The sequence below is a fragment of the Ciconia boyciana genome, chromosome 19, assembly GCF_034638445.1.
Source record: "Ciconia boyciana chromosome 19, ASM3463844v1, whole genome shotgun sequence".
NCBI lineage: Eukaryota > Metazoa > Chordata > Aves > Ciconiiformes > Ciconiidae > Ciconia > Ciconia boyciana.
Genome location: NC_132952.1, coordinates 2,356,216 through 2,369,600, shown reverse-complemented (window position 1 = coordinate 2,369,600; position 13,385 = coordinate 2,356,216). Strand labels below are relative to the sequence as shown.

General features: G+C 47.7%; 2 protein-coding genes across 14 annotated transcripts in view; one reads left to right on the top strand and one right to left on the bottom strand.

Annotated features, from left to right (window-relative positions):
• Window positions 1-8,631, top strand: part of TMCO4 (transmembrane and coiled-coil domains 4) — a 41,369-nt gene extending 32,738 nt beyond the window's left edge. For all 4 annotated transcript variants that reach the window (XM_072884258.1, XM_072884257.1, XM_072884261.1 and 1 more), the window contains exon 14: window positions 8,299-8,631. In XM_072884258.1, coding sequence (XP_072740359.1) covers window positions 8,299-8,631 — 333 coding nt within the window. The remainder of the gene's footprint in view (window positions 1-8,298) is intronic.
• Window positions 1-13,385, bottom strand: part of HTR6 (5-hydroxytryptamine receptor 6) — a 47,009-nt gene that overhangs the window by 27,399 nt on the left and 6,225 nt on the right. For 4 of the 10 annotated variants that reach the window (XM_072884262.1, XM_072884263.1, XM_072884264.1 and 1 more), the window contains exons 3-4: window positions 12,668-12,826; window positions 8,899-12,426 (exon numbers count right to left, since the gene is read on the bottom strand). In XM_072884262.1, the coding sequence (XP_072740363.1) occupies window positions 12,007-12,426; window positions 12,668-12,826 (579 nt within the window). In that variant the 3' untranslated portion in view covers window positions 8,899-12,006. Of the gene's footprint in view, window positions 1-2,957; window positions 5,156-5,507; window positions 7,162-8,898; window positions 12,427-12,667; window positions 12,827-13,385 lie in introns of those variants that run through there. The other 6 variants (XR_012045848.1, XR_012045845.1, XR_012045846.1 and 3 more) reach the window with 6 other exon arrangements.

Below are 13,385 nucleotides of genomic sequence, written 5' to 3'. Positions count from 1 at the left end.
TTCCTCTTTGTATGTCCCTGCAACCCTGGAGTCTTCAGTGGCTTAGTTTTCTGTGATCCTTCTTGCTGTTGATTTGGGAGCGCCGAGAATGACACATTGAATACATATTAAATACATTTTTCCCTTTGGGATCCAAGCAGAGGGTGCTGGCAATGTCAATATGTTAGAACAGAGGAAGAAACTGAAAAAGATTTTCCAGAAAAGTGCAAACGGAGCCATTAATAACTTGCAGTTTGTTTTTGCTTTGTGGCAGACACAAACTCAAAGGCTGGTGTCCCCCCTTGCTTCAACACAGATGTATTGCTTGATCCTGATGTACTCTTTGGAAGGCTGGGGATATTTAGCTGCTTCTAAAAGCAGCTAAAACCATTTTATAGCGCTCCTTGAGCCTTTATTTCGTAAGTCTGGTGCCAAACTTCACATACGCACTGCCACTCAGAAGCAGCGTGGTGCCATACCAGTGTGGTCTTCCTGCAGATTTATAGAAGTAACTTTCCCGTTTCCTCCATTGTGCCTGGAACGTGTGTGTATCGTTTCACGGTGGGATTCCACAACATCTGTTTGAGTGCATACAGCGTTCGGACACCCCGACTACCCTGGGCAAAGCTGAATTTCTGGGACTGCACCCATCTCCTTTAGAAAAGCAGAGTTTACGAAGTGCCACGTTTTGGAAAGATTCACAGGTAGTTTATGTTTACATCTAATACAATTCAACATATGAAATTTGCTATTCCATTTGAGTAACCAGCAAAGTTTTTATACCATTACATCTTTCTCCCATGGAGTGTAATGATTTGCATCACTTATTACCTTTTATAGATTTTCTCTTATACTTTACACATTAGAGCACCTTGCGTTTGAAAATAGGACTGTTCTTGCAAAGCCAGACATTGCAGACTCCATTCTTGACAGGTTTGCAGTGAACAGGTTTGTAGCTGTTGACTTTGCAAGCAGCTATCCCGATCACACAGACCTCACTTGAGCAAAACTGCCAGCAAAAGCAGTAGGAGTTTTCCCTAAGCAGTGTTAATAATGTTTGATTCTGCAAGCGTGGCTACACAAAGCACAATAAGGTGAATTAGGGATAGAGAATTTAGCTTTCTATTTCCTGTCTTATGGTGGAACATGAACGCTAATTCTGTATCATTTGTGTGTTCAGTTTTGAGCTTCGTTTCTAACCTCTTCAGCTAACATGGAAAGAAAATTCAGTTGCAACATCCAATTAAAACTGTTAATCAAGGGGAAGACTGACTTAGCTGACACATTGTGTACCTGAGGTTTTCTCCTGTAGCACCGTTTCAGCTAATGTGTTTGAGATCTTGCAATTACAACAGCATGTGTTACTGATATTAGCTGAGTGTAGCTGAAATACCATGAAGCTTATCACTGCCTGCTGCCCCAGTGACACTAGGGCAAGGTAAGGTCTTAAACTGTCTGCAGGTCCCGGTGCGATGGATTTGTAGATCGTATTGCTAAGGAGAGACGTTGCACTACTCCATAGCTGTTGAAATTTCCCAAATGCCCAAGGCTTCTTGCCCAGATACATCATTACCATCAACTCATAAAGGAGATTAAGGGATGAATAAGCCGAGAACAGGTCATTGTCCCCAAAGATGGCAAAAATTCCCTCAGTTAACCAAAAGTCATCTTGTTTCATGGAGTTGAGCTGAGAAGCTGGTTTGAATGCCACAAAGATGGTAACGTTTCAGCTGCCAAATCTAGTGTATTCTGGGAGCAAGCTGGGGAGAGGAAGGGTGATCGGTCGCTTTCGGTGTCACGAAAGAGTTGTCCTGTGCTGCAGGCAGGTCCTATTATATCATCCTGGTTATGGAGACTGAATCTCATCTCAGTGTTTTCATCTGGACTCTTGAAAAATTCTCCATAATCCTGGCTTGATCAATAGAGCAGATATTTTGGATCACTAGTGGACTGCTGTAGTTCATAATGTCAGATATCTGGGTCCTCCAAGCTATTTTTAGGAACAGTCCAGTTTGATATATCAATCCAGTCTTTATTTTTGGGGATCTCTTTTCCTCTGAGGCCCAAGAGATTATGTTCAAAATATTCCCCAGCGGTAATTATATGCAGAGTTTATGCTGGGTCTTTTAAAACATTCTTTATACCATCTAATTTAAATAATTTCCAGTTGGATTAGCACCAAAAAATAAGTATGTGATTATAGCCACCTTAAAAGTGAGTGGCATGTTTTGCAACTTTGATGTAGCTGGAAAGACTCTTGAGTGTTCAGACACCAACCTAATAGCTAAAGAAAAGAACCGATTCCACTTCTGGCAGTCGTCAGTGAGAGCATCAGCAAAAAAAATAGTCAACAGCAGCTCTGCAAACAGTTGAAAAATTCATGGAAGCAGCTGTTGCCTTCAGATGGCTGGCTTGGTGTGCGGAGTGCATTACCTGTCAGCAGAAGGACGTTTGTGAAGGCACCGTTCCCTTGAAACTCTTTCAAGGGCTCTCTTATTAATTCAGAATTTATGAAGCTCTCTCTTCCTAGCTTTGTCCTGCCCGTCATCGCTGATGTACAGCTGCTCTCCATCTCACCCCCTTAGGGCTTCAGACTTCCAAAACTTACTTCCTCCGTTTACTTCCTCTTGTTATATTCTGTATTTTACTCCTCTCCATCATACAGTCCTCTTGGAATTGGTGAAGGTAAATTGAGAGTAAAGCTGGCAGAGTTTTTCAGCAGTGGATGACTCCAGCAAAAAACCCAGTGTTTACTCAGAACTTTCAACATCGACATGTTCCCACAAATCATATCAAAGTTTGATGGAAAAAGTCCTTGGAAAAAGTTATTGCATTGGTGTGAAATTGGCCCGAGTGCTGCCTGAGGGTAACGTCCCTCAGTTATCGTCCCAGAGGTGAGAATGACTTGATCAATAAGTTGTGGCTGAAAGATGATTGCATGTAAAAATTACAGTCTTGCTCAAGAAACGTCGCTGTAATTAAAGGAGAACTTTTACCAGTCAACTTAGTTTTTAAACGAGAAGAAAAAGAAGAATTGAGTGACTTATTCTATTCACAAGAAGTGTAATTGTGCGAAGGGATGATTTAGAAGCAAAGCCTGTTAGCTTCAGCTGAATCATGCTCCAATCTTTATTCCATCAGTTTTTCAGAGCAGAAATAGAAACATTAAAGAGGAATAATGCAAATTACATTGACAGTATTTTCACAATAAATTCAGCTCTATAAAGTTTTCCTCAAATATATTTTTATTAGCTTCTCCTCTGCTGGAAGCCAGGACTGTTAACGCTCAGGATATACCTATAGTGCAAGGGAGGACTTGCTGCAGATGCCAAATTCACATTGTTAAATAAATCCATTTAAATTCCAGCTTCTGAATTAGTGGACATGTTCACTGTCCTCACTTTTGGAAAACATTGTTTCCTAAAAACCTGAATTTTATTTCTGTTTTAACATCATTCAGTCACAGCCTCTTTCAAGGTTCGTTTCATGTTCTTCTGGTTCTCCCCACGGGAATCTGCTCTGCCACTGGCCTTTGCCAGGTCCAGCCATATTCCCCTGCCTGAGCAGTGTTAGGTCTTTGCCGTAAGCTTTCAGAAAACTCTGGAAAAACAGACAGGACGTTTTCTGCCAGGCTGAATGCCCTCTATCATGCAAGACGTACCCAGCACTCTGAATTAAGGCTTACGCTGACATGTGGGAATAACTCTGACCAGAGGAGCCTGCCAGCTTGGCAGAGATGACTGCATTTTGAGTGATAACCTGGCATAGCTTGGGAGTCCTCTCATCAATCAGTCTTTGCCACCATCTGGCAGAGGAGGGCTGCACGGGTTTGGAGGCAGTACCCAGAACTGACGATTTTTGGAAAGCAATAGCGGCACTTGAGTTTCTTCCCTTCTTTACCAACGCTGCCCCAAAACTGGCTGGCAGTTTATTTCAGAGCGCAGGGTTGCACTCCGGTTCTCTTCCTGAACGACAAATTCACTGCCACTTTTGGACACGGAGAGTAAACCCAAGAGCTGAACTGGCAATAACAAAAGTTGCTGAGCTGGCTCTATTGAGATATGCCACCCGCAGGCAGTTTGCATTTCATTGTGTGCGGACACAAAAGGGTCTGACACACCAGCAGGAAGAAAGGGCTGCTGAAAAGTGAGGTGTGATTGTTATCTGAGCTTCAGAAACTACAGCTCACTCCATTAACTCTTTTCACCCCCCACAAAATACCGTTTTCTATTAAAACAGATAGGTAGTATTTGTCAAAAGGGAATCGTGCAACTGTGCTGCCCTCCAAGGTAGTCATTACTGCTCCTGCTGAAATAACAAAGCTCTGGAGAGACGTTTTAACTTGAGGGTATCTTTTTCCTGCATGATAAAGTTGCTCTTTGGACGTGACGGGCTCAAAAGAAATCAAAGAGGTGAAATTCTCAGCTGGATTAATGACCTGCGCTCCTGTGACTTGCAGAGGGTACCTGTGCATCCCTGGCTCACGCTGCATGCCTCCCTTGCTCCTCAGTAATTCTCTGTGAATCCATAGGACGTTTGGTCAAGGAGAGCAGGAGGAAGGCACAGCCCAGCTGCTCTGTCCTTTGTCTCTCCCTGCAGGTAGCAGAGAGGCCAAGGGACTTTCAGCTGAGCTCTTGCAAATTACGCAGCCCTGCAAAGCAAAGAGCTTTGTGAGCTGCGCCAGGCTTTGGAGCAGGTGTGTGCTCTTTGCATTGGCCGCTTGGGATCGGTGGAGGAGCTCTTTCTGCAGGGAGCTGGACAGGATCTTAAAAGAGTTGGCTCTGGAGTGAACAAAGACTTCTGCCATATTGAGCAGAGTAACGTCATTGCGATATCCAGTGTTGTGATGGAGTAAGAGTCTTGCCTGCGCTCATGTGAGTCCGTGGCAGAGCCAGGATCGTACGTAGTACCTCCTTTCTCCCAGGTCCTTTCTCTGTCCACCACCTGGCAGGCTCCCCAGGCATCCCTTCTGGGCTGTGGGGTACGCCTTGCGTTCCTATAGCTCAAAACCTGAGAGAAGTCGGGATTCTTCCCCTGTCCTAAAGAGCTGGATGGACCCTGTGTTGGTGCTTTATCTGTTCTTTCGCAACGCTGGGGACAACCAACCGCAAAGGCAATTGAGTGGAGCCGTGGAGATTGCACCAGCTTACCGCTAATGGAGAGAGCTGCGTGGGAACTGCAAATTGATTCCATTATCATCTGTTCTCAGACACGCTGATCTCTGTCCCCTGTCCCCCTCCACCTAGAACTGCTGGCATTAATACGGAGAGCAGCATCTGTGCTGCAGAGCTCGCAGCTCGCCTTGGTACAGCGACCACCAGTGGGTTGGTTGCAGGCCCAGGGGTGGCATTATTGGTTTTCAAAGCTCCCGTAAATTGAACTGTGTTTTTATGACGCCGTAACCAGAGGCACTTATTGTACCAAATAAAAAGACTTCCATTTGAATTTAATAGATGCAGCTGATTATGCTCAATGACATTTTTGACACTTTTGGGTGGATTTGAACTTGAAAACCTTCCCAAACTTACTGAACTGACGGCTCCTTTCAGCTGACGGATCGATCCACCTGAACAACGCTATCATCTGTAGTCCCTTGGAGATCTTCTTGTGCGGTGCTGTAGTCCTGCAGCAGAATTAGTGATACAGGCAGCTGGCTTTGTTTTCCCATGAATCAAAGCAACCATAAAATCAGATACAACAGGGGAGAAGTCACCTAAGCATAAACCTACCCCACTGCTTTCATTTCCTTATAACAAGCATAAATATTGCTTGCTTTGGTTACAACAACACTTTTCTATTCCATTTATTCTGAAATTCCTCCTGCACTTAGTTCTGACAAATATTCAAACAATTGGTTATTTCCCTTTAAAGTTTTTATTGTCCCTTACAATGTTTTAGGTGTTCCCATCCCTTCTCCAGCACAGCCTACCCAGCGGAGGAATTCAGCTTTTCAGATTGCAGATGAAAACAGGCTTTTGAGAGATGGAATTGCTGAATTTCCCCACCAGGATGGCTTCACAGCTTTAAATTGGCAAGGCAATTTGCTCACTGTTCTTTTGCTGATGGCTCAGTATTTAATGTCACAGTATAGCAGAGAAAGGTATACTGTCACAGTATACCTCCTCTTACGCTTCTCAGGGCTTGCGTTGGTCTGGCTTTATGGAATCCTCTCCTGGGCTATCCTGGAAAGAGAAGTGAGTTTCCTTCGAAGAGATATAGTGGTCCTAGCAGACCTGCAGTAAGGGACAGACTTTCAGGAGGTCTCAGCTTCTCTTTTAGCTGCATGAGGAAAGGCTCAGCTCTTCAGAATTGCTCATACCCAGCGTCTCTCGGTAATCGTGGTGCTCAAGGAAGAGGAATTCCCCATTGTTTTAGTGGAAGCTGCTGGACACTGAGGAGTTACGAAAATCTAGTCCTTAGGGTGGCAGAGGAAATTTGTTCTCTCTGACTAATGACTAGGTAACATAACAGGCTGAGAGATGCCCAAGTGCTGACCAGGGCAGGTAGACTGTGATGCCTGTAGAGGTTTCAGAATACAGCAAACCAAGAGACTTCAGCAACCCCTCCCAGTAAGTCCATTTCCTTCTTGTTTCTCTCCACCTTGTCCAACGCTGTGCTCATTTCTTTCCTTACCACCAAGACCCCCTACTGAGTAGTAGAAGGTTCATACTTTTTCAGAGACCAATGTACGCATCTTAACAGCCAGTCCATTAGTCCTTCAATGGTTATTTTAATTAACTAATCTGTTCAAAACATCAAGAGCCTGTTGAGCCATCTGGGCTGATTAAAGTCGCATATTGCATTACTAATGTGCTGATTAAATCATTTTGCTCCAAGTCCTAAGTGCATCCAAATGTTACCACTCAAAAGCTGCTTCATGCAATCAGCTAGGAGGTTTGAATTTTGCCCGTGCGGGAAAGGAGGCTTGCTGTAGGTTTGGGTAGAGGTGTGCTGGTAACCCTGGTTGCTGGCATAGCGAGGAAGGACTGCCCAGGCATCAGCCAGCCTCTCGGACCTCAGACTGAGCTGGCAGGGAGGTGAGCAGAGGGTCCATGGCTGGGTTTCTTTGCAGAGCTCTTCCAAGAGCTCTTACCATCTTGTACGAGCAGACAGCCCCTTCCTGGGGGACTCGTACACGCGGCCGGGAAGCAGGAAACCTGGGACCGTGGTGTCGGGTATTCCCTGCGGTCGAAATTCCCTAATTACTAGCAAGATTTGGGAAAGTAAGAGGCGGTGTTGCCTGAGACAGCTTTCTGGCTGGGTCAGGAAGGATTTAAACTGTTAGAAATCTAATTTACCAAAGATGCTAAAATATCTTAGGATGCAAATCATACCCCTTAAGCTTTGCTGAAATCTACAGGCCAGCTGGTGAGTGTACCATCGAAATAGCCTCGACTCAGCCTGACCGCACTTCCCTCTCCACAGAAAAACCCACTATAAATCCACCTTGCGCTCACAAGCGCTTCCTCCCATTTTGGCTGTGAGAACAACAGCAAAGGAGATTTGAAGGCTGGTCTCTAGTAGGATCTTGGCTGTCGTCACTTCAAACGCTCGGCTTGCACAGGACACCCGAGAGAAGGCAGCTTCTGCCTTTCCAGCCAGGTAGCCTTTAGCATATGACAATAATAACCTGCAGAGGAGGTTTTCTCTCCCTCCTGTGCCCTGACTGGAAGGGTTCATTCCAACATCCATCTCAGAAGGGCTTATCTTACCATGGAAATCACATTACAATAAAAATGTGTGGGGTTTTTGCACATATTGTTGACTTTAATTTGGTTTATGAACCCATAACTCTCAGGCTCCCAGTTTTATATGGTGTGGGACAGATCAGTGCACCTTCCAGCCAAGAACCTTAACACGCTTGGTAGCTGTTGTGAGATTTAATGACTATATCCTAATTTAAATAAGATAATCTTTGCTTTTACAAAGGAGCTAAGGCACAGGCAGGACACGTGATTTAGCAGAGAACAGGGAGCTGAACTAAGACAACTTGTCTCCTACCTGGGCGTCTCTCACCATGGCAGATCACCTCCGCTCTTACCCTCGTGGCACCCAGAATCTGGGGTTTTGTAACTCAGCAATGCCCAAGCATTTAAACAGACATCTGTCAGAGGAAAAGCAATGCTGCAGCAGCGTGTGCCACGAAGGGTGCAGCCAGTTGGGGTCATGCAATGGACAACTGCCTTTTTCAGACCTCATTCGTTCAGCCTTTCAGAGCTAAAACCAAGTCTCACGGCAGCGGTGGCTTTTGAGATGAAGGACTTGACTGAGCTGGGTTCCCCGCAGCTTCCCCACTAACAGGACTCTTGTTGCTTGCAGGTAAACGGCCACCTGGACTACATGAAGCAAATGGACACGATCCTAAAAGCTGTGGGCATCAAAACCAAGGAGTGTCAGCTGGAAGAGAAGGGCAGTGGCAGTCTTTTCTCTCCTCTAGCCAAGAAATCACAGCGGACAGCAGGCAGCGAGACTCGGGAAGAGGAAAACACCGTGCGAGAGGAGGATGCGGCTGATGGTGAGGCTCTCCCAGCCGGTTGTGCTCACCGCCGTGATTCCCCCAGCTGTCTCTTGGGAGAAACCTCGCTCCCCTGCCCAGACTGGTCAAACAGTGGGGACAGCAAGAAACAGGCAGCGGGCGAAGGAGCAAATTAGAGCTCTTCATGTTGGGCAGAGATGCTCAGCCAGCACTAAAACCGCTTTCAAAGCACCGTCCGTTGCACTGGGATTCCCAAAGGAGTATCAGTAGAGCTGGCAGAGCTGTAGCTGCAGTTTTCAGACCCTCCTGAGAGCCTGGAGCGTGGCACCGGGCATCACTAGACCAAAGCTTTTGGAGCAGCCGCCCACGGCATCTCCCACAGATGAGAAAGGGCTGATTCCTGCCTGAATCAGCATTGCTCCTCAGGAAGCAGCGGCACTTCCCTCCTCGCAGAAACTGGGTTTATTCTTGAGGGAAGCAGCTGTCACCGTTAGGGACTGTGTCTCTGCTATACAGCTCTTGGGAAAGCAGGTGGCTCTGTGGGTATTTTTAAGCATATCGTGGAGAGGGGCTTGTCACTAGGAAATTAAAAATATTTTTCCACCAGTGGTCGATTTGGTTTTTGGTTTTCACATGAGCAGGTGTGGTGCGGGCTCTGGCTGCCCAGCAATGTACATCTTGGTGTCCGTGCTTCGGCTCTGCTAACCAGGGAGGCGAAAGGCTCGGGATACCTGGCTTCTTTCCCCCATCTGCTGCCAGTTTGCTGCCAGGGCTTGGGCACTTTCCAGTCAACAAGACTGTTTCCCTATCTGCAAGCTGAGGGTGATGAGTGTTCGAGGCCTCATTACTATTAGAAACATGCTTTGAGTCCCTAGGTGAAAGACAGCAGAAGAAACAGAGTGGGCTTTTTATGATTTATTACTTTGTGAAACTTCCTCCCAGGCTTTGCAAGCCAGCAACCCACAGAGACTTTCATTTTGTGTCCCACACACATCTCCAGCCTTAAAAGCCCCCTCTAGACATATTTTTAATTGGCTTAGAATAAAACCAATACTTGGCATAGGATAAACACGAATCGGTTTGATTTCTACCTCCTTCCATAATAGCGAATTGGCATCCACTCTCTTCTCCCTCAGTCTCAAACCGGAGGGAGGGACCCTGCTTTACATCCCCTGCCATGCAGTCTTCCAAAACCGTATGGGACTGATCCACGTCTTCCATAAAAGGTCCTTTTCTGGCCTGTTTTGCTGCTCAGCCCAAGAAAACGCAGTCTAGCAGGAACATGGGAGGAGGATAAACCCCCTTCTGAGAACACCTCTGGGTTTCTGCTTTAAAACAAGTGCCGGTTGGTACGAGTACCTTCCCACGTCCAGGTCTGGAAGGTCTCATTGACTCACGAGAGGGGCAACAGTGCGATTGCAGCTTCCAATTTCAGTCCACACGGAGTCCTCCTCCTCCCTCCCCATTCCAGCAGCTAGTTCCATACCCACCTCTCTTTTCTTTCCCCATCTTTCCGCAAACCTCACCTGCAGATGATTTCTCACAAAGTTTCTGGGGGTGGCAGCGTAACCTGGCAATGCACAGCAGCTTTGGGTACGGTGCCCCGCTTTTCCTCTCCCCAGTTCCTACCGCCAAGGGGGGCTCAGACCTGCTCGGCTCTGATTCTCGAGCGGTGCCTCGCTGCAGAGTGATGGGAGATGTCTCTGAGAGAGGCTATGGGATCCCGCAGTGACCGGCCTGTTTCGCCGGTCGATGCCGCTGGCTGCAGGAAAGGGATACGATTTCTCTGCCGCATCAGAGGATCTGTCCACAAGCAAACACCTGATTACAAAGAATTGGCTCGATGAGAGAGTAACCTATTATTGCTTTTGAGCGTTCAGCTGGAAGAAGTGGTCTCTCTTTGTCCATCTCCTGAAGCCTGTGTCTGCTGACTTGGTGAACTCACGGACTTTTGGAGTTCATCGTGTGTTTTTCTACTCCTTTTTAACTGGAGTTGTACTCAAAGCATGTTTTTATATAAAGCCACTTGTGGAAAGATGTACATATTTATCTTCATGCTTGATACCAAACCCAAGCTATCTGTCCACAGATCTGTGGCAAAAATGTATTCAAGGGTTTGGTGTTTGAACCTGCGCTCAGTCCTCCGTTTGTCACCCTCATTTACCATTGACCACAGCCGTCGGCTGCAAGGGGGGTTGTAGCGAATAAATGTCAAGTTAGTCATAAACCCACTTGTTGTTCAGTTCTGGAACATACGTGGGCAACGTGGAAGGAAAACTAATGAGACTTGCTTGGCGTGTGGCTGCTTCTTCCAGCATCCCGTGTGCGAGGGATGCGTTGTATTCCGTTGTACAACCGTGAGCTTCAGGAGCGTGCTCAAACTCATTGGCGTGAGCTCGGAAATAGGCAGCAAGGCTTGTAGGGTACGAGTCCAGGGAGGGCGCAGCAACCAACCACCAACCCATCTCTGCATCTGCAAGGCACTTGAGGAAGAATTTGCTAAAAGCATTTGTTGTTTTATTTTCTTTTAAGTGCCCGCTTACCACATTAGTCACTATTCTCTCTGCTTATGGCTACAAGGAGGGGAGGGGGGACTGGCATTGTCATTTAAAAGCCAGTATTCATTTAGATTCTTATTTGGATGGGGGAAAATTATATTTTCTAATGGCTTCATCTAAAAATTGATGGATTGTCAGAGCAAAGTATCATGGTCATATGCCAAAAATAGGAAGCTGTAGGATGAAATCTAAAGGGAAGCTTATTCCGTTACTACTGTCAGGATACCCATGGAGCCACAAACAAGTTGAACACCCACACCCTTGCTGAATATCCAAAAAGCAGTGTTGAACATTTTGCATCAAATTTAAGCCCCCGTAGTGCAGGCTGTTCATGATTAAACACGATGGTTTCGCTGTGTTGCAACTCACTGCTTTCGCAGGAAACCGAGACAGATCCAGTCCAAATCAAGCGAGGAAATTAAACTCCAAGAAGACGTGCTGTTCTGTGGACTGAAGCAGCCCCAAACCTCTTGTCCATGAGTCACGGGATGTGGTTTCCACCGGTCCTCTCGGTGCGCTTGGTGAGATAGAGGTGACCCGCTGAGCTGTGTGAGTGGAAGCTCAAAACCAAGCCTTGGTTTAAGTTTAGGGAGACATAGGCTGGCAGAAGGGTCTGGAGTCCGAGGTTCAGACTAACCGGAGATGAAAAGGCCACGAGAAGCAGCTCTCGGAGAAGGGTGAGGGATTAGTGACCGTGAGCAAAGGAGGGATGGAAAGAGAGAGAAACAAGGCAGATTAATTCAGCAGTAGAACGTGGCTTTGCACTGTTTAAACCTACCCACAGAAATGCTCGGTGACGACGTCTTCTCCACGGAGAAACGCACATTGCGTTTGAAGAGGGTGTCGAGCAGCAATGCGTGGGCAGGGAGATGCCTTGCAGCAGCTCGGCCCTCCAGAGAGTTTGCATTGGGCTGGGGGATCCTTCCCAGCACGCAGAGGTCTGTAACCCCCCGTCGGCATCTCCCCCGGCCGTAGCCCCACGGACGCCCTCGCTCAGGCCACGGGGGTGCCGAGCTGCTTGCGCTGCAGCTCCGCGTCCGAGGGCTCCGCATCGAAAAGATTGACCAAGCGGGCGCCGGCGGCCGGGAGAGCCGGGTGGCCGTCGCCAGCCGGCAGCAGGCTGTGTTCGTTCCCCAGCGCCCCGGAGTCAACTGAGTCGGTCTCAGCCTGCAAGGTGAGGACGTTCTTGAGGGACGTGGCGGCACGGGGTCCGCTGTTGGAGTTCCTCATGGAGAGGGAGATGGCGCTGGGACGGGGCTCCCCCGAGCGCCGGCAGCAGGGCAGGTATTTGCCCATGGCCCTCTTGAAGTCCCTCATGAAGAGCGGGTAGATGATGGGGTTCATGGTGCTGTTGCAGTACCCCAGCCAGGTGAGGACATCGAAGAAGCCGGCCGGCACACAGCCGCAGACTGCCTGGCGGGGGGACACAGCAAGGGTTAGCAGCGTCTCCCACCTCGGCCCCCATCCAGCGCGGTTTCCCAGGCATGCCAACATTTTCCTTTCATTTTTCCTTGCCGTTGCTCCCTGAGGAAATTGCATCTTTGGTCCCAGAGGCTTTCCAGCAAGACCTGCAGGTGCCTAAGGTTGAACCCAGCTGGATCCAAAGTGAAAAAGCTTTTGAAAACCCAACATAAAAAACCCCATACATGCTTACCTGCGTCACGTTGGTGACGAAGAAGGGGAGCCAAGCCACGAAGAACATCCCCAGGAGGATGCCCAGCGTCAGGCTGGCCTTCAGCGCCTTCTTGCTGTGCTTGTTGGCAAACCTCCTGCTCTCGCTGCCGGCCGCGGGCTGGCTCGGGGTGCGGGGAACCTGCAGTGGGAGACGGGGCAGTAAGCGAGCGCTTCTCCCCGGGCCGGAGCCGCCGGCACTGGTGCCAGCCTCCCGCCCAAGAAAAGTGGCGTTTGCTGCTGCAAATCCTGCAAAAACCCCGCCGTTATTTCCCTTCTCACAAGGGGCAGGAGGATGGCACACACCGCAGTCCCTGAACCAGAAATCAGGAAGAGGAAGCAACGAAAACCTTCAACATTGAGAGTATTTTCTTTTTTTTTACTGTAAAATAGGGGCTTTACCATTAAGACACTTCTTTTATAGAAAAATCCAACTCAGCCAATGTTTTGGTGAGGATAAAGCATGCCCTAAAGAGGCAGCTCTAGCTGCTGATTAGAGCAGCAAACTAATTATATTTTTAAAAGCAGGACGTCAAACATTTCAGCCTACGAACACCAGAACTAACTCAGTCCTCTATCCACTCTTGCAATCTAAAATTAAGTTTTTATCTCAGCCCTTCGCCGTAATTAAATGAGGCCCCGTTGCCACTCAGCTTGCTGCCCAAAAAGGGAACAAAACTCTGGTTAAAAAGATGAAACTC